Below are 24217 nucleotides of genomic sequence, written 5' to 3'. Positions count from 1 at the left end.
GTCCTCTACTTGATTAACGCAGAATATGATACACAACCGACGGCACTCGAACGTATAGAACACCCATAGTGAACTGCTGCTCATCAACAGATATGTCTTATAGTCTTTATATGTACTCTCATAAGTTTACCAGTTTCACTGGTCGTTTTCTTCATTATTTATTGATTGGTCGCGTAAGTCAACAATTTTCAAAATTATTCTGTGCTCATTGTTTGATTTGGTTATTGTTGTCGGAAAGGATCCAGGTTTCCTTTTATAATGGCAGATCGGATTGACTGTACAGTTTATCATAACAATGAAGTTTATGTAAATGTAAGTAGACTTTTACTAGGTATATGTTTCGTCAAAAAGCGTCGATAAACACCATACATTTCAGAGCAGTACATTAGTGAATACTGACAGCTATTAAATCTGGAATATCTGACTCCAATTTGATCGTGTGATTATCGTTATCAACTTATACATTTCGTCAATCCTCATTTATGATCATCGACTGAAATCGCGTTAGCGAGTAGTGGAATTAGATAAGTCAAGTGCGAGAATGTACTTCTAATAAGTGTATCTCATACAATCTTTGATCCACACAAACGATCGGAGAAACGAAGCGAAAAAAAGGGAGCGAAGTGAAATTACGCGTGGTGGGGAAGACGTGTGAGCCAACTCACTTCAATTAAGTGTTACTCAACATAGGGCCAGCCATTACAGTATCACGTCATCAGTTGTTCACAAAATTGAGATATTGTATGAAGTTATGTTGTACTTCCCCATCGTATAATGAAGGTATTTGTCCACTTGATGATACCTATTAAAAGAAGAACTAATGAGAGTTGTGATAATGCAGGCTAATTAATAGTTGTGGAAAATAATTGGAAAGGAGTATAAGAAAACCCATATATTATGGAAAATATAGAGGAAGCTTAAAACCATGGAATGGGCGTCAAGACAGTCCTACTCTATGGAGCTGAAACGTGGAGAACTACTACATCCATCGTCAAGAAGGTACAAATATTTATAAACAGTTGTCTTCACGAAATACTCAACATTCACTGGCCGGATACTATCAGCAAGAGCGTTTTATGGGAGAGGACAAATCAACTTCCAGCTGAAGAGGAAATTAGGAAAAGACGTTGGAATTGGATCGGACCTACATTAAGAAAATCACCAAACTGCATCACGAGGCAAGTGTTAACTTGGAATCCGGAAGGGAAGTGGAAAAGAGGAAAGCCAAAGAACACATTACGTCGGGAAATAGAATCAAATATGAAAAGGATGAATAACAACTGGAAAGAGTTGCCCAGGACAGAGTTGGATGGAGAATGCTGGTGGGCGGCTTATGCTCCTCTACGAGGGGTAACAGGCGTAAGTTAAAATCATGGAAGAATAAGGAATTGAAGATACTGCTTTCGTACGCAAAAGTTAGGCTTGAATTAGTAGGTAGCTATGTCCTCTGGTGTACATAAGTTTTTTATTTGCATTCCTTTAGAACTGATTCTTCAGGCTGATTGAATAATTTTTAAGAAGGGTTCAGGTGAAGGAAAGTGACTAGAATCAGCTAGGTGTTTCAGAATTGAACTTTTGATTGACTTTTTCAGTCCTTTAAATGGACAACCAGAGTAATGTTCGAAGGCGCGTTCCGAAAGAACTCGCTTTGTGGTGCCAATATAACCTGTTGTACATGATGAAGCGAAGTCGTAGTTTCCAACTGATTTGGTCCAAAGAGAGAGATCGTCCTTCATACAACTAAGAATCATAGTCCGACTAAAGAAGACTGTAAAAGGTTCAGCCCAATGAAATGTTTTCTCTCAGAGACTTCCAAAGTCTATTTTCCAAGCTCCCTGTTGCAGTATCTCCTTTAAACGGAATTTCTATTAAGAAAGTCCACTTTAGTGCTATGGATACTCTTTCGCGTTGTTGTTTACGCTTCAGAATTTTTTCAATGAATCTAGGTGAATATCCATTGTTAATGAGTACCTGATGTCTATAAACTTCTAAAACGATTGTATCATTGGTACAGATTCGTCTAACTTTCATGCAGACAGAATTTATCACATTGAAATGAAATTTTTCTTCGTATTATCTTTGTTTTTTATCAACATTACATTTTAAGTAGTGAATATGATTTAACATTTGTATTATTTATCTTTGAATTAATTGATTTAAGGAATTTAATGCACATTTAAATGTAATTCCATCATCTATAAGTGATAATAAAGCTGGATTATTCATCCAATCTGTCAAAGGTTTAGCACAAGTTACTAACCATTTAGTACAAATTACTTATCAAGCTGCTTATCTGATTGCTGCAGCACATCCAGCTTCACGACCAGGTCATGTGACTCGCTTCAGATCATCTGATCAATTAACTACGATACATGATCATGTAGCAGCTATTCGTAAAAGTGTTAGCGAAATATGCCAATCTCAAAATGAAGCTTCATCCAAAGAACTTCCGTCTTTAGAAGTATGTTTATTTTTAAACGGATTAGGAAACGTTTTGATTATTGATTTTTGAGTATTTTTCACATTATACGCTTGTCGATAATAAAAAAGGTATCAGTCACTGGCAAAATACTATTTATTTAGTGATTAATTTATATAGCTATAGGGCCACAGTTTTTTTCACAAACGGCTAATCACTTCTCCAGTAAATTAGTGTTGAATCATCTAGCTCAATTTGTTAATTGACAATTGATCTTTGTTCTTTCCAAGTTATCAAGGAATCTTGTTGTCAGTAATACATTAACACATCATTCTGTTTACTTCCAAAATCACTTTTAAATTTTCAAAGGATTTAATTCAGCCAAGCAACATTTACCAAGTTTCATATGTGTCGTTGTTGTCGATTACTAAGTAGCTACCGATCCCATGCCTGACTAAAGAACAATTAATGAAGTATGTTTCTTAGTTCTATTCACTATATGAACTACTTGATCGTATTTTTTTTATCCATTTTCACTTTTGTCATTTCACAATAGTCATGTAATGTATAACACAACAGAAGTAAAGCATCGAATAGGTCTTAATGAGGAAACATGGAATTGATAAACTAACAATATTTATTTTACTGTGAATGAAATAATTGGTAAAGCTGGCTTATTAGAGAGAGCCAATGCGGAAATATGGTACTATTGTTACCGTTTTATTGTTGCATGACAGTGATTCATTCTGTGATTTTTCGATCTACAGTTGTATTTCTGAAGAAATTTTGTTGCATTTTCTAATAATCATCGCCTTTTTTATTGATTTGTAGATTTTAGCTACTGCTAATCATTTAGCACAAAGAGCTACACAATTATGTCAAACAACACGGCCTTATTTGTCTGAAATCAAAAATTTATCTGAAAAAAGACGTCTAGCTGATGTAAGTACTTTTTATGTAATGAATTTGTATTATTGGTATGATAATAAGGCATACATCCGAAATTACATATGGGATGTTTTGATTGTTGTGTATATGTGTTTCGAGCATTTTATACAATCTCAAGTTATCAAGGACAATTTAATGGTAATATAACATGTAGGGATTCTGAAGAAGTCTAGAATGCAGAGTCATTTATCTCAAAAGTTTGTCTAATACCTAACTAAGGACTTTACTCACTGTACTTTAAGTTAGTTTCGATAAACTACTGAGTTATCGATCACATTTATTGTATTCCATGTTATATAAAATTAAATGCTTTGGTACAGTTGAGAGTGAGAAAAGAGAACCCTCCCTTTCGTGATACGTTCATGTGACCGCGAGTATATAGCCACTGTCAGGGACGTTTCGCTCACCTTCTCGCTGTTGGAGTGTTGGAGAGTTGCAAAACCCTGATTTCAAACCAATGGTGCACATGGGCTACAGGATCTTGAAGGAACGAATGGTATATGAACCTATTTTTGTTCATCGGCTACCATGAAATCTCATTTTTCTTAATCGAATTAATTTGGATTTAACAATTATAATTCAATAACTTACTCTGTGAATGCATATTTACAGTATTACACAATTAAGTACCTATAGTCCTGCTTAATATGTCAATACATATCACACACGATTGAAGATAAAATCAGTTTAATATGACATTCGCACTACAATTTATTGAGTCACTATTCGCCTCGTCACTTACTATTTATAATATAATCGTGTTTAATAGTTTATTATTCATTTTATATATTCATCTACAGTCATTAGAACATGTTGCACGATCAGCTGCTTCTATATTTAATATAATTAAAACTTCACGTAGCACAAATCCAACATCTGGTACGACCGATATAATTCAAAAACTATGCTCAGCATCATCTATACTAGAAGTTGATGTTGATCAATATATTGATTTGTTACTTCGTGATGCTGCCGGTTCACCTGCTCATTTAGCTGAAGAAACTTATGAGGTATGTTGTCAACATTAATAACAATATTTCATTGTATTGTGTTGTTTGTCTGCATGTAAGATGATTATTATTTGACCGTAATTCGTAATAATTTTCTTTCCGAATTTATCAACTGTTGTCTATACTCCGTCTTTAATATCTGATCTGACCTTCTTTGAAATGATGTTGAATAATGAAAGAAATTGTTATCTTTGACAAATAAATCTTCTGTTTGTAGACATTAGTACTTTGCTAAAGTATCACTAGTCCTATTGTAGTGAACAGAACACTGGTTGGGGACAATCGAATGTATTTAAGCAAACATTACAGACTATCTCAATAAATTCTAATAACCATACAATGGACAGTTAATTTGCAAATTAACAACCAACAGTCTCAATCTTCACAGTTTCTTCTCTAATTCCATTGTTCGTGCATTTTCCTACCGATTGCGCTTCATTTCAGTTCTTCCCTCATCGGACTTCTGCCAAAATACATTCTATGTCTGACCAACACCATATACTACTTATATGGATATAAGTAGACCACACTATAGCTGCTACAGTTTGTAGCTCTGATGTTTTGGTAAGGCTTTGTAAACTGTATGATTCCTTACACTGAGTTTATATTACATTGAACATCTGAGCTCAAAATACATTCTCTACTTAAGGATTTTTAAAATGTTCTACCTAAGTAGTCATAAATAATTTTTTTTCTTTATAAGTCCCAGTTAGTGGGTTTGATCTTCACTTTCATGCATAAAAAAACTGGTATATCAGCAATTGTCGCTAATCCTTTTGTTTTTTAGTGACTCACTCCCTGATTGATGGATGAATGTATGCTAGGGTGGATACACTGCGGTAATGTGTTTGTCTCATGACTCATCGGATTGGAAATATATATCACATGTTTGTTTGTGTGTTTATTATGCCTCGTCTGAACTCTTTTCCCATTGAATTTATACGACCTAGCAACACATTTCTTTTTCAATCAGTTATGAATGAATAAATCTATGTATGAATAGTTTTAACCAAAGTACTCATTATTTGCCTACTTGAGCTCTGAAATATTACTTAATTTCTAAACTGTTTGTTATGGGTAAAACAGTATATAGTTTAAGACTAATTATTAAGATAACGCTATGTTCAGATTTGTAGTTTAGACGAACTCTATTACATATTTATATAAGTCAATATCATGTTGAGTATCCAAAGATCTTCAAAAAAAGAACATATGCACTATAAAAGAAATACTTAACACACTTTATTAAAATTTATTTGTCCAAACTGTGAAAGAATGTATAGCCTTTAGCAAATATTTTTGTACGTTATATTTGTAACTGTTTAATCTCTGTCGTTAAAATAAAATCAACAAGTACTGAACAATTGTTTTGTCTTGGTGTGAGACTTCTCACCGTTGGGGATTCAGAACATTCAGGTCTCTCGATTGACTCTTACCTTTTAGAGCCACTTTAAATTGACTTCTAACGATACAACTTCGAATTCAATCAATTCACATAATATTACACTTCAATTTTAAGGTGTTTTTCACTAGATGAAAATGAAGATCGGCGCTTTTAATATCAGTGATCACATTGAAACTTGTCTACTGTTGTATTCTTATCCTATACGATATCACGAAATACGATTGCCAATTAAGATACTCTGACTTATACAACCAAACTAATGACGCATACACCAATATGAGCGACCTAGAGTCCCGATTGGTGCTTTTTCCGCCTAGCCTTGCCTGTCAAGTCCAGAACGCCAATTTCAGCCCCTGCGATATGAATCATATATTTCAAACATACAGGGTTTACATAAAAACAACTCAGGACCCATTACACCATACGATAGAAAATAACATTTGTAGAAGATCTAGCCAAAAGTGTCTGATTGTGAGAAACTGTTACTAATAAATTGGGAATATCTCAAGAATAGTAAATCCTTTGATAATAGTAAATAGGCCAAACAAAAGCTTATAATGAGAGGAATATAAATATGCATATATTGTAGTCGCTTAATAGTCATACAATAAGAATATACGTATAATGTTAGTCCTTAAGTAATTTCTAACGGTTACCATTCATGTATTCTCGTCTGTATATAATATCTACATCTATTTATAATCTACAATTCTATTTAAACAAAGCGACTGATAACAATGTTTGATCTTGTTTAAAAACAATATCAAAGATGAATCTGAAATCGAATGGTTACTAATTTTATCTATAGAATTTTTAAACATCTCTATCCCTCTCTTGTTATTTACAGTGAATTAGTTAACTATCTTAGATTACTTTAGTAATGATCATCCTATAATGTGACGCAGTCATAATTAGTATTTCATATAAATAATTACAATGTATTTTTCTATTCATTTCAAAACTGTTTTTAGGATTGATTTCTTGTTTATTACCTGTTTATGTGATATATATATATATATATATATATATATATATACACGTTCAAGATATCCTTCACTGTTTTTTTCCTCACTTGTCTTTAACTTTTTCATATACGCATGATCAACATATAAGCTTCAAGTACCTGTATTAAAATGTGGACAAACTGTTGCCAAATGTATTGCAAATCTAATCGATTGTAGTCGTCAAATAATTGATAACCATTGTCAGAATATACAAGCAAAATTAAATGGAGACTTAAATAATAATAATAATAATGCCAATAATGATAGAACTGGTTTATCTAATTTTGAAGATGGTCGACATAATTTACATGAATCTTGTTTAAATCTACTGAGTACTTTACGGTAAGTAATTTTGTAGTTGTAGAGTACTGTATTATCGCTGGTGTGAAATATTAGATAAATTTGTTTTTGTGTTATTGCTGTTTTAGTTAACTTCCATGGAACATGATTTAATAGGTTTATTCACAAAGTCAGTATGTTTTATAATATCTTCGTTTGAAGGAACGTGAGATTTTATTAGCTGTTTTGACTTTTAATTGGGATCTTATACAAGTTTTCCAATAATGACTGACAATATCCTGAGAACAATCAAAATAAGCCTGGTGGGACAAAACAGTGGCTATTGTTATAATTGAGGACTCTGTAGCAATCTGTACTTGTGATCCCACAACAAATGATACTGAGGATTTTCAAGATCTCTCAACGATTATGGCATCGTCAAACCAATAAATCGGAATCCAACGGTCCATATCTTCAGCTCGAGTCAGTTATTTTCTCCTACCTCTATGCGCAATGTTTGTTGATGTGGGAGTAGTATGAAGGAAAACCATGAGCAACCATACCATGTTGTGCCATCAGCCCGCGAAATGTTGTGACTTTATAACTAAGATGTACTGGTATGTTTTCAACTACCGCTGACACTATTACTTCGTCTGCTACCCTGAGATTTGTTTTTACACTCCCATCTCGTTATCGTGACTTAATGAAGACCTTCATATCTCAGGAGATGCATAGAATACGATGAACAGCTTGGACGCAGCTGGACGATTTGAACTTTAAAAATAACTTAACCCTTTTATCCGATACTGATACATGGCAACAAATGCAGATCAAGTCAGCCAGTATAGCAGTGACCTCTATAGACGTAAGCCTAAACTTTCATAAGGGAAAAGGCAAGATCTTGAAATAAATTAGTGAGCAGAAACCAAATCTCAATCGATGGTGAAGCTCTGGAAGAGGTGGAAGCTTCTACAAATCTGAGCATTATCATCGATAAACAAACAGAATTTAATGCAAATGCTAGCTGACAAGGAGGTAGATTAATGAACATATTGCAGAGGCATACATCAAAAGAATGAATATCATTTGGGAAGGTTGGCCCAGAACAAAGTTAGTTGGAAATCTGTGATAGGCGGCGTATGCCCTATAAAGGATAGTAGGTGTAAATAAATAATGTTCAAGTTTATACTTGTAGTCAGTGACTTAGTTTTCTTTTCAATTAAGTTACTTTTCGAAGCCATAATAGCTTTATTAATGAATATAAGCTACTATATTCTTTTTTAAACATTTTGATGTTATCATAATTATCAAAAGAAAATCTATCTATGTATGTTGTATAACTATGGAATTATAGTTCTGAATTCTCTCAATAAGATGAATTACTTTTATTCTAATTTTGTAGAAAGCAATAAATGTTAGAAACAGAAAATAGTAATAATGTTCATGTATCTATGCATGCATACATAGCCTTTGTTAATGATTATAAATAGGAATACACTTGTAATCCTAATTTAAACACACACAAAATGTTTAGTAATACACATATGAACATAAATGATAATTCATGTTCACCGTTTCTATTGATGATTTAGTGGTAACCTGTTCAACTAAACGTTATTTTCACTATAAATTGATGTCGTTGTCAGTGTTAAACTTGTCGCTGAAAATACAGACGACATCTGTTTTTATGATCACTATCTCATATATATATATATATATATATATATATATATATATATATTACTTTTTCCATTCATCGTCTTCTTGTTTATTGCTAACAAACAAACAACCAACCCTGTATCTCAATCGTTCTTTTAATCTTATTTTATGTTCTTGCTTAACTTTCAGTATCTAGTGTATTTTTTTCACTCCAATTATGATTATTACATTCAAACGTATTTTAAGTAGATAAACAAGTTTTTTTCAGTATGATGTAGCCTGATTGTATTAGATAGGGTAAATTGCATGAATTATTTTCAAATTTATCCGTTTGCTGGGCGAGTTGCAGTTAATAAGTTGTACATTATAAATGCGTACATGTTCAACTTCTATTCACTGAATTAATTATAAGTGTATTTCTTGTTTCTTATATTCAAATAAATTTTTTAAACCTGGTTTCATAGTGACTCATATTTAAGTTACCTTCTAGTATAGTATATAGTTAACAGTTAGTACTGTTGAATTTCAGTGGGACGGTAGCTAATTAGTTAAGGGATTTGAATTTTAGCCACAGTCGCAAGCAACAAGGTAGTGTCACTGACCGTGCGCTTAGAGCGTGTCTCAATGCCAATTACACAGTTCTGTACCTGGTGAATGAGTTAATAATAATAAAATTAGTCAGTCAGTCTCGGTTGATATTTTTTTTTAGCTTTTTCTACTTTTAAGTAACTTATTCTATTGACTTAATCTGGCATGTATGTTTCTTATATTTGAAATATTACGGAGCAGAAAATCTATATTAGATATGCGTCATCGAAATCAATTAAATAAGGTGGTAAAATGGGCATTTGGAAGTGAAGCACCAAATTATCCATTTTTTAGATACCTAGGTATTCTTATTCAATAGTTTCAAATATTTTCATAGAATAGTTGGATTGTAGCTAATATTGGAATTCAGAGATCTCGCTTCGCTCTATTTGGTACTCACCAACTGGATGTCTGCATGCCAGTATTGATATTCACACTGAGATTCCAACCCAGTGGTTTTCGCTTCAGACATTCAAAGGATTGTCCATTGATCTTTTTATTCGAGATGATCACTAACTTTAATTATTTTGTCTTTTTAAAGCCTCTCAATTAATAATAGATTCTTTGTCCCTCTTTTCATTTGCTTAAGTTTATGTTTAAAGAGATAGTATTTATTAATAGAAGATTACTATTCATTTAAACGCATAAATATTTGTACAAGGAGGCGCCAAATATATGTGCGCCACACTTCACCACTCGATTTATGTAAGAGCCCAAAACGAAGCAGGTGGTTTTCTCAGAGGATCACTCCCCCAACTTTTGACTCAAAGGTCTAGTCTAAAAGACAATGGAACAACGTTAGGAGATCCAGTCCAGACATTCGCTTTTCGTTCTCTTAGCTTTGTAAACAACATCCCCAACGCGAAAAGTGATTGGATAGTACTTCTCCGATAGTGGCTGTAAACGCGTGGCTATGTGAGAACATTTTGAGAGGAAGAGTGAGCACTCTTCACCCTCAGTTGTACCACAGCACTTGGGGACTTAAAATAGGGACAATAGAAGGTTATACTGATATCTGTTTATTTTTCTTAGTAGCTTCTAATGCATGGTGTTTAATCATTTACTTCAATGTTTGTCACACATAGTCCAATTTCATAGATTGCTCCTTGATTTTATTTTCATAGATAACCATTTATTTATTTTTTTAAAAATCAAAGACTTATTGATTGATTAAGATTGGAAATCTAAGTCTTTTTTGAAAACACGTTATTTCTTTTTCCACTTTAATATTATTATTTCAGGCAAAGTGTTCCTGGGTTATCTACATGTGATAAAATACAAAAAACTATTAATAAGTTACTCAATGATTTAAATCATGCCATTTTATCAGTTAATAATGTTAATCAATCAAAACGATCTAATCCATATTCGTCAAATGTACAAAATTTGGAGAGTTCACTAGCTCTTATTCGTACCACTATGGAACAAATTGAAAATTTGAGTAAACAAACAATTGAAAATTGTCAACTTGGTAATTGGGAAATAATGGCGCATAACCTGTATTCAATTAGTACGTATTTACCAAATTTTGTTAAGGTCAGTTAATGTTTGTTTCGCTCTTTTATATATTTTATTTTTAGACGCTTTACTTATGTATGACAATACCGAAATAGTTTAGTGTTAGGTTTCACTAGTGACTAGCTTCGAGAGGTAATTCCCAGACTTTTAGTGAGAAGCCATTACAAGTGAAGTTCAACCGTGTCGAGTGTGAGGTAGCTACCTACAGAAGACAATGGAAGATAGTCACACAATATCGTGGATTGGTTGAAGTTAGGCATTAACATCAATAGATGCTGGCTCAGTGATCTAGAGGTTAAGCGTTCGCACTCGAGACTGAGGCTCCTGGGTTCGACTCCCGCGTGCGGGATCGGGGATGGGCACTGCTAAGGAGTCCCATACTAGGATGAAACGGTCTTCCAGAGATTCCAGGTTTGTAATGGTGATCTAACATTGGTCAGGTTATGGTCTCAATTCCAGAAAAAGTGCTATACCATTACGAGTCATTATTCCACAACTATCACTGGCGAGACTCATTTCATTTTTTAGAGCAATATTCACTATGAACTGATATCAGTTTAAAAATTTATGAAGTCCTTGAAAATTTCAATATCTGAGACTTCTCAGCTCTGTTCACCGATGAAATTACACAAGACAGAACTTAGAACTTTTAAACGTTATCTAGTTAGATATTTAAATATTATACTACTTATAATAAAAGTGCTTTATTCATAAAAGCTTCAAATAAAAAATAACTCAAAATACAATGAGTTAGGCATGAAGAAAACTAACTGTACATTTCAATCTCTGTTTAATGTAAACTAATTAGAAACAACTGATTTACAATGATTAATTTTAGAAAATTTTGTTGATAACAAAAAGATCAATCTACAAAGAAGGATATAATGTAATATTAGATTTTTTAAAAAGAATATTACACTTTTAGTGGCCTTAAATTTGCTTAGGAAAATCAAAAATGGCTTTGTCTTTACAGAAGCATTGGTTTTGAAATATAATTAGATTGATTGCAAGTGACCAGAAACTATTTTAAATGGGGACATATTATCGATCTAATAGTGAATGAATGTTATTAATTGTTTTCCCCCTTCTGATTAATCGAAGTGCGTGTATATTGAAGTGCAAATTAAACTATATACTGCCTTGTACTTGTAACTTGATACTTTTATCATTAGATCTCCAATTATTAGTTCGTTGTTGTTGATCATTTTTGGTCTAATTTAGGTTTTCGTGATCTGATCAATATTCGTTTATGAAAACCTTAATGTAGTTACTAAGTGTCAGAAATGTCAACTTTTTCTTGGAAAACATGAATAGAATAGTCCACTTTTTATAACCCTCGATACAAGAATTTTCCTACTTCAAATAAGTCGGCTAAAATACTCTGTTGTACTAATTTTAGTGATCGAATATGAAATGCTAATCATAACTTAAAGGACTATATATATACCATACTTTTCGTATGGTAAATCATCCACCTGCGCTATAAATCTCCGCATTCCATACCGTTATGATGTAATACTTTTAACGTGTCTAGTTCTGTAACCCTTTTAGTTACAATTTAGACATTCATCTTTGAGGTCTGTATTAGTTTCAGAAACATATCTTCATTAGCGTCAACTTTTTTAAAATCAGCTAGCTAGTGAACAATGTTGTTTGTTTTGTTTTCATCGTACAACTTCATAATTGAAATCAAAATTATTTTCGGTCATTCTTATTCCAAGTAATATCCACCTACATTTTCTTATTGTCTTTTTATCTATTTTCATTTAAATAAAGAGTAAATATTTTTGTCATTTCTATAAAAATTGGTATATTCTCAGAGTTTAACTATGTATATTCAATACCTCATAAATAGTTGAAATTTCTTCATCACCATCTAATTTTGTCTTATTTTAATATAGGAATCTATTCGTACATGCGGAAGTTTGATGAGACTGTCCGATCAAACAAACTTGAATAGTCTTACACGTACTGTTCTAGAAGCTATGCAACAATTAATCGATTGTGTATCTATCACTCTTAAAGGGCGAGTAAGTAGTCGTTTTTTGTTATCTATCATCTTATTATCATTTTATAGTCATTTTTCACATAAATAACTGAGAAGTTTTTCAATAAATCAATCAACACTTATCACAAACCCTCTATAGCATTATTACTGATAAGGTTATCATTATTAAATTATTTCGATATTTAATTCTGGTGAAAAGCTATGAACGGTGGAGTTCAGCCATGCTAGATGTGAGGCAGTCACACACTGGTGAGATCGAAAGATAACTGCACAATATTCTCGATTAGTTGGAGGTAGACATGTAAACCACTCAATTCCGTTGTTTAAAGTTGAAATCTGATGGTTCTAGGTCCAATAATCGTTAGGGACGTAGATGTGCATTGTTGAGGATTCTCATACTAGGACGAAACAGCTGTTCAATGCCTTCTGGTTTTTAATGTCTGTCTAGCTACACTCAATCTGTCATGTGAATTATCAATTTTAAATCACAAACTAGTTCTAACTAGACCGATCATTGAAAATAATGTAGCAGTGAAGAACTTTTTTACTCGTAGTATGCAGCTCCGCATTCATGATCCATCATCAGGGATCAGACCTAAGAATTATAAAAGGTTTCTCTGTTAGCAGTTTATCTTTGGAACATGACTAACTGAGTGGACAAGTAATGATTCCTATGACCAACTTCAGTCAATTTGTTCACTATAAAAATGTATAAATCAATGAACGCATTGTCTGTTCAATTAAACTTTACTTCAAAACCCCCAGTTAAAATTACCCACTAGTGTTAATTAAAAAAACTTAAATTTGTTTCAAATCTCTTCAGTTATCTATTCGTTGATCTTGTTTATTATTTGTACATACGATAGTCACAATCATTGCCAGTGTCCAACTGTCACAATTCACTGATCAATTACAATAATCAATTACAACAAGCTTGTGTTGAATTATCTAAACAGATTGATACAATTGCTACGGAACAAGGTGGATTGAATTGGCACATTGCCTCTATCACTTCAGCTTGCTCAAAGGTTAGTCATCATCAACCTTTTAATAGCTGTGTTCTTATTTTGTTTACACCTCAGTTTTCGGCTTCTCGATGTGTGTATGTGTGTGAATACTTTTTTTTTTTACAAATTTGTGCAGCAATAGTAATTTGGTGATGGTCTGGCAACCTTCTCGCTCCATATTCATGTCAGTGTGTCTACGTGTTTGTGTTTGTCTCCTTTTTGTATGATTTTAATGGAGAAGTGTCAACTGTTGACGTATATATGCAAATTTCTAAGAAGATAACTGCATCATTAAACACATAAATAAAGTGGCCTGAAAATGTGAACAACAATATATATATATATATATATATAATTGAATTATTAAATTGTTTGTTGAATAATTGATTAGTGCTAACACATAAATTTTTTGAAGCTTATTCGAGTTGGTGTATAATATATATTAATTATCAGAAGGGGTTTTGTGGAGATTTAGTATTTTTCATAGTAGAAAGCATGAGTCAATTGAAGCTAGACCATCATGGAAAACCCGGAAACACTGGACGGCCGTTTCGTCCTATTATAGGACTCCTCAGCAGTGCGCATCCACGAACCCGCTCTCGCGAGATTCGAACCCAGGACCTACCAGTCTCGAGCCGAAGCCCCTAACCGATAGACCACTGAGCTGGCATCCAGCAGTGTTAATGTCTAACTTCAACTGATCCACGAAGTTGAGCAACCATTCACCAATTGTCTTCAGTGAGTTCCTATCTCACAACAGGTGTTCCAGGTTTTCCATGGTGGTCTAGCTTCAATTGACTCATGCTTTCTACTATGTATAATATATATTTTAGTGTGCAGTTTAAGTACCATTGATAACCAATGGTAACGAGACTGTTGTCGTGGAACTCCTCAGTGGTGTAGTGGTTAAATTCTCAGTTATAAAATTCGTATTCCATCGTATATTTGATGTTTTCTCTTGCTTCGTTAAAATGGTATGGTAGTTATAAAGCATGTTTCATATTACAAACAATGGATGTATGGGCCGTGTATTTTCTCCTGACCAGTCCATCAATTCGTCTGTACAACTGGTTATTTAACCTGAATCCCTTTTATGCATAGTAGTAGTGATTTTATCATCTCATTTTGGGTCAAAGGAAGTAATTCAAATCAATGGCATATTACACTTATGGTTTCTTCTCTTGGTACATCTGTAAATAATGAAAAACACACCAAATAACATCTTAATTCTATCTAATATATCTACCTAGACTTTTCCTACAGAAATTTGGAATATATCCTTTAAGGTAGGAATTGCCATTTTTCCGTGAATCGATTCCAATAATTTCACAAATATCAAGCCCAACTGGAATGTAGTAATTTTATCATTGACATTATGGTTTGTAAGCGTGTGTTTGATTTATGTAATGTTGGAAAAAGCTAAGGTGTTCATCAAGTTTATTTTAAGTCAGACCATCATTGAGCTTCTTTTTTAAAATTCCTTTTACTTTTTTGTTAATGCTGAATTCAGTTACCATAGTGGAATGCTTGTTAGTTCTATCAACGCGAAACCCCGATGCATAGTTTAGGATTTAAACCACTTGCTGTACATAGTCATTTCGATTTCTGATAGCTATAACTGAACCTTTGTCTGGTCGTAATGCAACAATCTCATCATTTTTTTGTAAATCTTTTAGTGCTGACTTTTGGTCTACTACTTGTATGCACTGAAGTCTTTTTTGATAACTTTACTCACGAAAATCTGCTATCACATGTTATATTGATTAATTAAAGGTTCATACTAACTTATTTTTGTAAGTTTTTAATCTACTTGTTTTCTTCTCTGACTAGACTATTGAATATTTGTACTTTAGGAAATAGAAATATATTGCACCCTGTTATTTTGACTCACTACGAGATATATTCCGAAGTTCTACAAATCATTATGTGTTCAGTATAAACTAAATAATTTCCTGCTCATGAAAGGTGTCTGTTAGTATTTATAAAATAAATTACATCTTAATTCAATTATTTCCGACTTGATTGCTTGGTGGCAATCAGTAATCTATTTTTAGTAAATATTGTATCAGTTCGTATATAACTAGTCTGTTTCTCTTTTTACTTATTTAGCTTGATGATACAGTATCCTTATCAAATGGATCACAAAAGAATGATTCAAATGAAAATGCTGCTTCATTGCCAGCTAACTTTGTTCAACTTCATGCGCGTCTAGGTCACCAATCACGTGAATTGTCTGATCTTATGATTAGAGTAACAGAAATTTATGCTGCCAATCAAGGAGAAAATTGTGCAGAAATTATATCTTCTTTTGTTCAGCAATTTCTTCAAATGACCGAAACAGTACAACAAATGTCTTCTGTATTGAAAATGCATCCACAAATTGACACGGGACCTGCTTTAGCTCAAAAGCTTTGTCATGCTACTCAAGTAAATTCAATCTTCATTTGACGATTTATTAATTAGATGAATAATTAGTTGTAGTACTCAAAGTTTCTTGTCGCCTTCCACTATTCATCTAACATGTCAATATAATGCCCCCAATATAGAGTTACTAGAGTAGGCACTTTGTAACTTGATCGATAGAATTCGGCTAGCACTAAAATCCAAACATACATGCCATTACTAAGCAGTCAATCAGTTGTGAATCAGTAAATTAGTTACCTGTTTGTACTTGCCACTGAAATTCATCTTTTTCTTAAAATACTTTCCAATCTAAAAGTTTGATTAAATACCAAACAAACAGATTTGTCACGTTCACTAATAAAACTGATTTATTGATAAATGCTTTCTATGTCCATTATGTAATTGTTCATACAAAAAATATCCATAGTACTCCCATATCTTCTTCGTGTTCACGGTCGTTTAAAGATCATTTCCGTTGAACCACGCTTTTCTCAAACTCAAAGCCTTTTAAGAATACCCTATTTTTTCTAAACGGAAAATTTTAATCTTTTCAGATATTTCCCAGGATTAAAATTTAATGCCTATAGCATACCACTAGTTTCTTATTAAATAATGACTATAAGGGTTTATCAAATTCCAGACTTATGAATCTTCCAAGCTCACACTGCAGCATTGTAGCAAAACCAAGTTTCTCGAATTATAGAAACGATTATTTAAGGTGTTGCTTGTGTTCGTTTACTGAGATACTTTCAACCAGTCAATCATCAGATTTAAAATTAGTGTGGTTAACAAGGACAAGCAGCAACAAAGAAAAAATTTTATGATTAGAGCTCAATTAAACTCATTACGTGATTAGTACTTGCTATTCAAAACTGATCTTCTAGCTATATATTTTTCACTTTCTCTTTCGCATAATATTTTGTCTTGATACTCTTTAAAAGTGTAATAAAAATATTCTGATTTTTCCCTCCTCCCATTTACAAATAGGCTATTGGTGCAGCTTCTTCTGATTTTCTCCGTGCTCCATTACATTCAGATAAAGTAAATAATTTAAATTCTAGATTGAATGATCTTAAAGCTGTACTTCAATCATGTACTCGTGGTGCTGATGCTTGTACAACTGCAATAACTAAGTTAAATCGTCTAGTAGCTGATTTAGATACAGCTGCACTGTTTGCACGTGCTGGTACTTTACAAGAATCATTTAAGTCGCCTACTTCGCCTGTTGATAAAGGCTCTGTTACATTTAAACAAAGAGCTTTTCAAACTGCTCAAGAAGCGGTAATGCAAGCGGAAAAAGGCATTGTTGAAGATATGCAAACTTTGGTAAGTTTCTTATTCATATTTTGTGAAATTCATTATCACTTAATGGTTGTGCATGTTACACGTCCTGATTATGTCAAAACAACTGTCAATCAACATCAAAGTCAGGATCTTCAACACGAACGTCAAGACGGTTCTACTGTACGGAGCCGAAACTTGGAGAACCACTACAACCATCATCAAAAAGGTACAAGTATTTACCAACAATTATCTACGCAAGTTACTCAATGTCTGTTGACCGGATACTATCAGCAGCAGATAACTGTGGGAGGGAAAATACCAGCTTCCAGCTGAATATGAGATTAGGAAAAGACTTTGGAAGTTAATAGGAAATACATTACGGGAATCACCAAACTGCACCATAAGGCATGCACTTACTTGGAATCCCGAAGAAAAACGAGAAAGTGAAAGGCCAAAGAACACACTGTGTTGGAAATCGGAAGCAGATATGAAAAGGATGAATAGCAACTGGAAACAATTGGAAAGGATTACCCAAAACATATTTGGATGGAGAACGCTAGCTGGCATCTTATGCTCCTCCATGAGGGGTAACAGACGTAAGGAAGTTATTTAACCTGAAATTCAATTTAGTATAAACTTGGTTTTAGTTTTATGCAAAGTTTGTTGCATAATATTTAAATCTATGTTGATGGTGACTTTGTGTGTTCAGTAATCATTGAGATCAGCAGTTTTTTAATGCATTCCTTTTACTACTCATTAGTTTTACTAGTAATATGAAGGCGTTTTCCATCCGCTTCCTTGAGTCAATTCCCTAAACCTACTTCATTTTCCTGAAATGAATAATAATTATTATTATGTTTTACACTCCACAGATCAGTCATAGTAACAATTTGTTAAATAAATATGACGTAATAACTAGAGTAATTTTGGTACTAGCTTATTCAAGAAATGAAATTGTTAGTTTTCCGAATGACCATAGTCTATGATGTTATCAACCTTTTGAATAACTTGACTCAACCTCCTATTTCATACAGGTTTTCTTTGAAACATCTCGTCAAGAATAACTATTAATAAATAGTTAAGTAGGACGAATACGTTTACGAAATATTATAGCACCTTTAAAATAATCAGAAGGAAACGATTTCATTTATTCAATCTTTTACTGTGTAAATTTTCTTTTTTTATGCGTACATAAACCAGATAACTATTCTTATTTTCTTATTATTTGATTTTCAGATTAAAACAACATCAACTGATCAAGATGCTTTAGCAATATCTGCACAAAATTGTTTTATTCGAGCTACAGAATTAACTGAGTCAGCTAAAAATGCTGCTTCATGTACAGCATCATTATTATCATCTAATCCAGATTTATCTATTGAAGGTCAAGTACAATTGTTAACATCTACACGTGATGTTATCTCAGGTTTAGTACGTTTACTTAATCATGGTAAATCTATTTCTGCAGTATGTTATGCTATTGAATTTTGGAATGATCAAACAGATGATACATTAAATACTTTAATGAAAACTAAACAAAAAGCTCTAAATGATACAGCTGTTCAAGTAATTGAAACTATATCTGGCTTATCAAATGCTCTACGTTCTGTTAGTGATATGTTTACTGTGGCTAAATCACCTACTGTAAAAGATGAGAATCCACCAATTTCACCTGTTCCTCCAGCAGTTCCATTGAAAAAAGTTAGCCTGAAAGTATCAGTACAAAAATCCACAAGTTTAGATAAGAAAACTGATCATACAGAATCTAACGTTCATACCAGTCTTAAATCAATTATAACTATATTAGGTAATTTAAATGGTCGATTAAATAAATGGAATGTTAAAGATGGATTATTACATACACCAGGTAGGTGTAGATCTTTTGTCTATTTCTCCTTAATGAACTTTTAATAATTGATCATTTATGTGTGGTGTGTATAGCATTAATTTGCGTGCAGGAACAATTCCTCCCAAATGCAGCCCAATATTTTTTTTTATATTACTTTAGATACCATTACATTGAGCGACAATTAGGTAGTTCTTTCTGTTTTTTTATACTTGAGGTATCTGTATTTTTCCACTCTAGCCAAATTTAAAGAAACAGAATTGATTAGAAAATTAACGTCATAAAGTTCTAAATAATTGTGATTGAAACTGTGTTGAAACTTGTTTATTAGTTTGTCAGAATATTGAGCTAGTTATCTGTAGTCCACTGATACAAATTCGAAGTCGTCTAAGTTTACAGTCAAATTCAGCAAACATTTAATTTCATGATTGGCGTTACAACGGTTAGCTTTAAGAGAAAATTTAGTGAATTAGATTGATTAAGCAGATAGTTTTATGAAAAGGTTTAGTGTCTAACTTTCTAAAATAACTAAATAAAATATGTGTGGGCATCGGCTTCTCTTTCAGCACTTCTCACCTTTTTACTTTATTTTCATACCCATTGATCTCTCACTGATTTTAATGCATCATCGTATGTTTTGTGTAGGTAAATCAATCCAGAGGTATCAGTAATGAAACAGAAAACAAAGTTTCATATTATGACTTTGTGTAGAGTTGGTCTGTATCATCGTTGTATTAGGTAAACTGTCAGACACCAGCGTCGATTTATAAATCGAACGAATTACCTATAGAAAACTCCATTTATATGCGTAAACGTGAAAACATTTTCTCAACAGTCCGATCTATATAATTCCTGTTTTGAATATGAATGTAACAGTTAGGTAAATAATTATCATCGTTTAGTATGGTGGATTTATTATATGAGCATTTGATCGTCAATTATTTGAGTAATATCTGATTGTAGAACTCTGGCTCTGTGGTTAAGGCATCTGACGCCCCGCCAATAACTTTCAGATTTTTACACTGCTCCAATTACTTTGGTTTTTCAAAGATATATGGCATCGATAGTCGTCACATTTAGTGTGTCCCAAATCCAAGTATTCGAGTCTATACCTGGCTGATGAGTAATAATAGTAAGCTTCTATTTTGGCTATCAAGACTATTTAAATGATCGCAAATCACCATACTAATCTGAATGCATGTTTTAGTTATGATTATGACTGATAATGTTAATGACAGTAATCACTATCATAATTAGGCAGAATACTCAATTCTATCCACTGTATATCATTTATCAAACCATTATTCTATTTATGTTTTCTCTGCCCATATTCTTATACGACAATCTCCAGATCTCGATGATGATATAGAATTCGAAAGGGAAACAGCGCTAGGTCAAGTGATCAGTCCATCTTATTTAGTATGTGCTGCTCGAGCTATCACCCAAGCAGCTACTAATGCAAATAATGCTACTGGATCAGGTAAAACATCTGAAATTGGTTTAGCTGGCGATATGATACGTAGAGCAGCGGAAGAACTGGTAAGACGTCTGCATTCAGTTTTACAAACTTCATTGTCATCTGTCTCCGTACCAAAATATAATGCTTCGCGTGAATCGACTAATTCTTCCAATATTCAAGAGGTTTTATCAAATGGTGTTGTTCGTGAATCAGGAACTGAAAATACATTAGATGATTGTAGTGAATCAATATCTTATCCTGCTTTAGAGAAAATATGTCAACGAGCAATTCATGGAAGTGCTGGTACTATATCAGAGCTTAAACAATTAGTTGAACATATGAATAAGGTAAACCGTACTTAAGTTTCATTTATAGCTATTAGTTTGTATTTTTCATTATTGTCTAGACAATATTGTCGTTGTTGTTATTGTTGATATGTTTTCTCAAGCAATTTTCACCATGAACTAACATCAACATCAGACAGCTATCTGAAGTAGTGTCTCGTCCTATTGTTAGTCTCCTGAACAACGGGATATACGTACAACTACGTACTATTTTATTTATTTATTTCAACAAATAAATATTGGTACAAGGGGCACCATATATATATGCGCCACACAAAAAGTTGTCATTTCATTTAATTGTGTGAGGACTATGACACTGCACGGGTGCCCAATCCGAATCAGGTGGTTTTCTTAGGGGGCTACACCCAGCCTTCGACCTAAAGGTCTGATCTATAAGGCGATAGAGCATCGTAAGGAGATACAGTCCGATGGTAGCCGGTGACCAATAATTGGTTCATACGCCATTTGTTCCTTCAGAATACTGAAGCCCATGTGCACCATTGGTTAGGAATCAGGGTTTTCCAACTCCCCTAGGTGAACTTTCCGTGTCCACCAACCTGGTTAAAGCACCGGACATTCACTTTTCGTTCTCTCAATTTCGTAAACAACAGTAATGCTGCGAGAAGGCAGTGAGTAGGACTTCCCTGACAGAGGCTGTATACGCGTGGCCGTGTGAGAGTATTTCGAGAGAGAGGGTGGACTCGCCCCACTCTCGGCCGTACCAGGGCATTTGGGGCCATAATATGTATGACCCACCCCACAGCATTCATATGAGCTGCTGAATCTCTGTGTTGTGATATTTTTTAACTTCAGTCAACTGGGTTTAAATATGACGCGTTTCTTATCCAATATCACCACTGTTTTACCTCTTGCTTTCTTTTTGTTTTTGTTCTAAAACTCTGAAATCTATAGCTCTTCAACATTTCTTTTTAATGATTAACATATATTTTTTCGACTGCAATAAACTAATAATTAAGCAGATAGTTTTGTTCTCAGAAATTAGAAGTTGACTTCTGCATCATATAATATTGTCCATACTGTGCTAAACTTCATAAACAACGACTATTCAACTTCTGATCTTTTCAATAAGAAGAGGTCTTAAACTGCCTTACAAGGCAGTTGTTTTAAGTAACCTCTCTTATTGAGACCTGAAAGTTTCAGGCTGAAATTTCAAGGAGATAGTTACGAGTGGGTATTGCCTAAAAGTCTCATATTAGGACAAAATTACTGCTATTTGATATGTAATGGCTGTCTAACTAAGAATAATCTGCTGATGTAAACTATGAGATCCGACGATCTACACCAATCTTCAATGGTAGTCCACGAATGTTGTCTCTTAAAGTGGCTGGTTTAAAGTATACATAGATGTCTTGATTTAATTAGTGTTCTACAGAAATTCAGTTAGATAAATCGGAAATTTCAAAGATTGAGAGAGTATCGAATTCGGTTTTAATTGTTAGTTTATTCAAATATTTCATTGTTTAATAATAAACGTTATAATGTGATGAATGGTAATGAATATAATAAAACGGAATAAAATACAAGATAAAAAGCCAGTGATTTCAGTGTAATAATAATAAAAGTAACACCAAGTCACTATTTTATAGAAAGGTAGAGATTTGAATATACAACATAAAAACTGAAGTAATTAATATGATTAAGAATGAGTTAACTCCTTTGTAGGCTAGAGCAAATAAAATGATTGAATATACATTATCGACATTTATATCAAGTCTGTCCTAATGTTTTCCACGATTCATAGAGGTCTTAATCATGGAATGTTTGTTAAACTATCTCCAAATTGATATAAAACTGAAAATGCTTCATTTCTCTTAACACAATGTTCACTTCGAACCAGATGAAGAAAGATGTTGGTGTCTATAGTGTTAGTCACTCTTTTTCTTATTCGTGAAAACGTATGTTCCTGCATTTGAATACACCTTTCGTAGTCACACCCAGAAGAGCTGTCAAGTTGACCTACATATATTTATGAACCATTCGTCCAGTAGCTCATCTTTTGTCTAAGCTATCTGTTCACAAATATAGAGTGTATTTGGTTTATTTTTTCCTCAGTTAAAATGACTACTTATTATGAACTGAAATTTTCATGCATTAAAGATAACTGTCGTAGTATTCAGTGTTTTATTCTGGTTGAAGACATGAATACATACTACTGAAAAGATAACCAACTCTATGTAGTAATGTCTCACTTTTATATTTCATCCTATTTTGTCATTATTACTTTGATCTATTTTCTTTCACTTTTTCACACATCTTTTGTTTATAGGCGCTTGATTCTGGTCCTGGAAGTCCGGATAGTGTTCAAGTCACTCTGGCTATGAGGCGTTTACGAGAAACCGTTTTTGAAATTGTTGACTGTTCAATGTCTTTACCTGGTGCTAACGAAGATGATATTGCTGGTGTGTAGTTACTTTTTGTTGTGTAGTCAGTTATGTATAGATTCAGCACGTGCACAACACATTCTTTTAGATTAGTTTCACATGTATTTTTACAGAATGTGCTTACATTTTATTGATTCAATTAATAGCATATATAATCTCATTAAAAAAGAGGTATTCTTAATCTCAAACTATAAAATTAACTGAAGTACTGTTTCAAATCATAGAGCACTATGCTACAATAACCGTTTTCCCGTAAACTACCATTTTAAGCTAGCTAAACATTGTACTTGGGTCTATTTGGCTATTCAGTCTAACAGTCAAAGCTTTTTCTGTCAATTGTACTACTGTACAGATCTTTTGTGAATTGTTTGTTTTTCCGAAGACAATGAAAAATGGTCACGCAATGTCGTGGATTGATTGAAGTTATGCATTAACAACGCCGTCTCAGTGGTCTGGAACAAACAGGACTGTTTAAAAGTTATAACTAAACTGACTTTCAAGTTTTAGTTCATTACTTTTTATGAATTCGTTACTGAAACACAATTAGTGATGTGTTTCATTTCTAAATGAAACAGATAGATTATGGTATGATATAGTCGAACTTTAACTGTGGTGAAACAGTCAAGATTAATAA

At 33.1% G+C, this 24217-nt stretch overlaps 1 protein-coding gene across 1 annotated transcript in view; it reads left to right on the top strand.

The window, feature by feature from the left end:
- The window catches only part of Smp_167010 (putative talin), a 104654-nt gene that overhangs the window by 67948 nt on the left and 12489 nt on the right, over positions 1–24217 (top strand). Inside the window, 14 exon segments of the mRNA XM_018795860.1 lie at positions 2162–2461; positions 3251–3361; positions 4168–4377; positions 7215–7255; positions 10554–10848; positions 12732–12860; positions 13705–13866; positions 15968–16054; positions 16060–16272; positions 17236–17459; positions 17505–17574; positions 18769–19399; positions 20730–21184; positions 23469–23601. Coding sequence (XP_018650130.1) covers positions 2162–2461; positions 3251–3361; positions 4168–4377; positions 7215–7255; positions 10554–10848; positions 12732–12860; positions 13705–13866; positions 15968–16054; positions 16060–16272; positions 17236–17459; positions 17505–17574; positions 18769–19399; positions 20730–21184; positions 23469–23601 — 3061 coding nt within the window.

Source organism: Schistosoma mansoni, chromosome 2, assembly GCF_000237925.1.
Source record: "Schistosoma mansoni strain Puerto Rico chromosome 2, complete genome".
NCBI lineage: Eukaryota > Metazoa > Platyhelminthes > Trematoda > Strigeidida > Schistosomatidae > Schistosoma > Schistosoma mansoni.
Note: the sequence above shows the minus strand (reverse complement) of the source record. Positions and strands in the feature narration are given on the sequence as shown.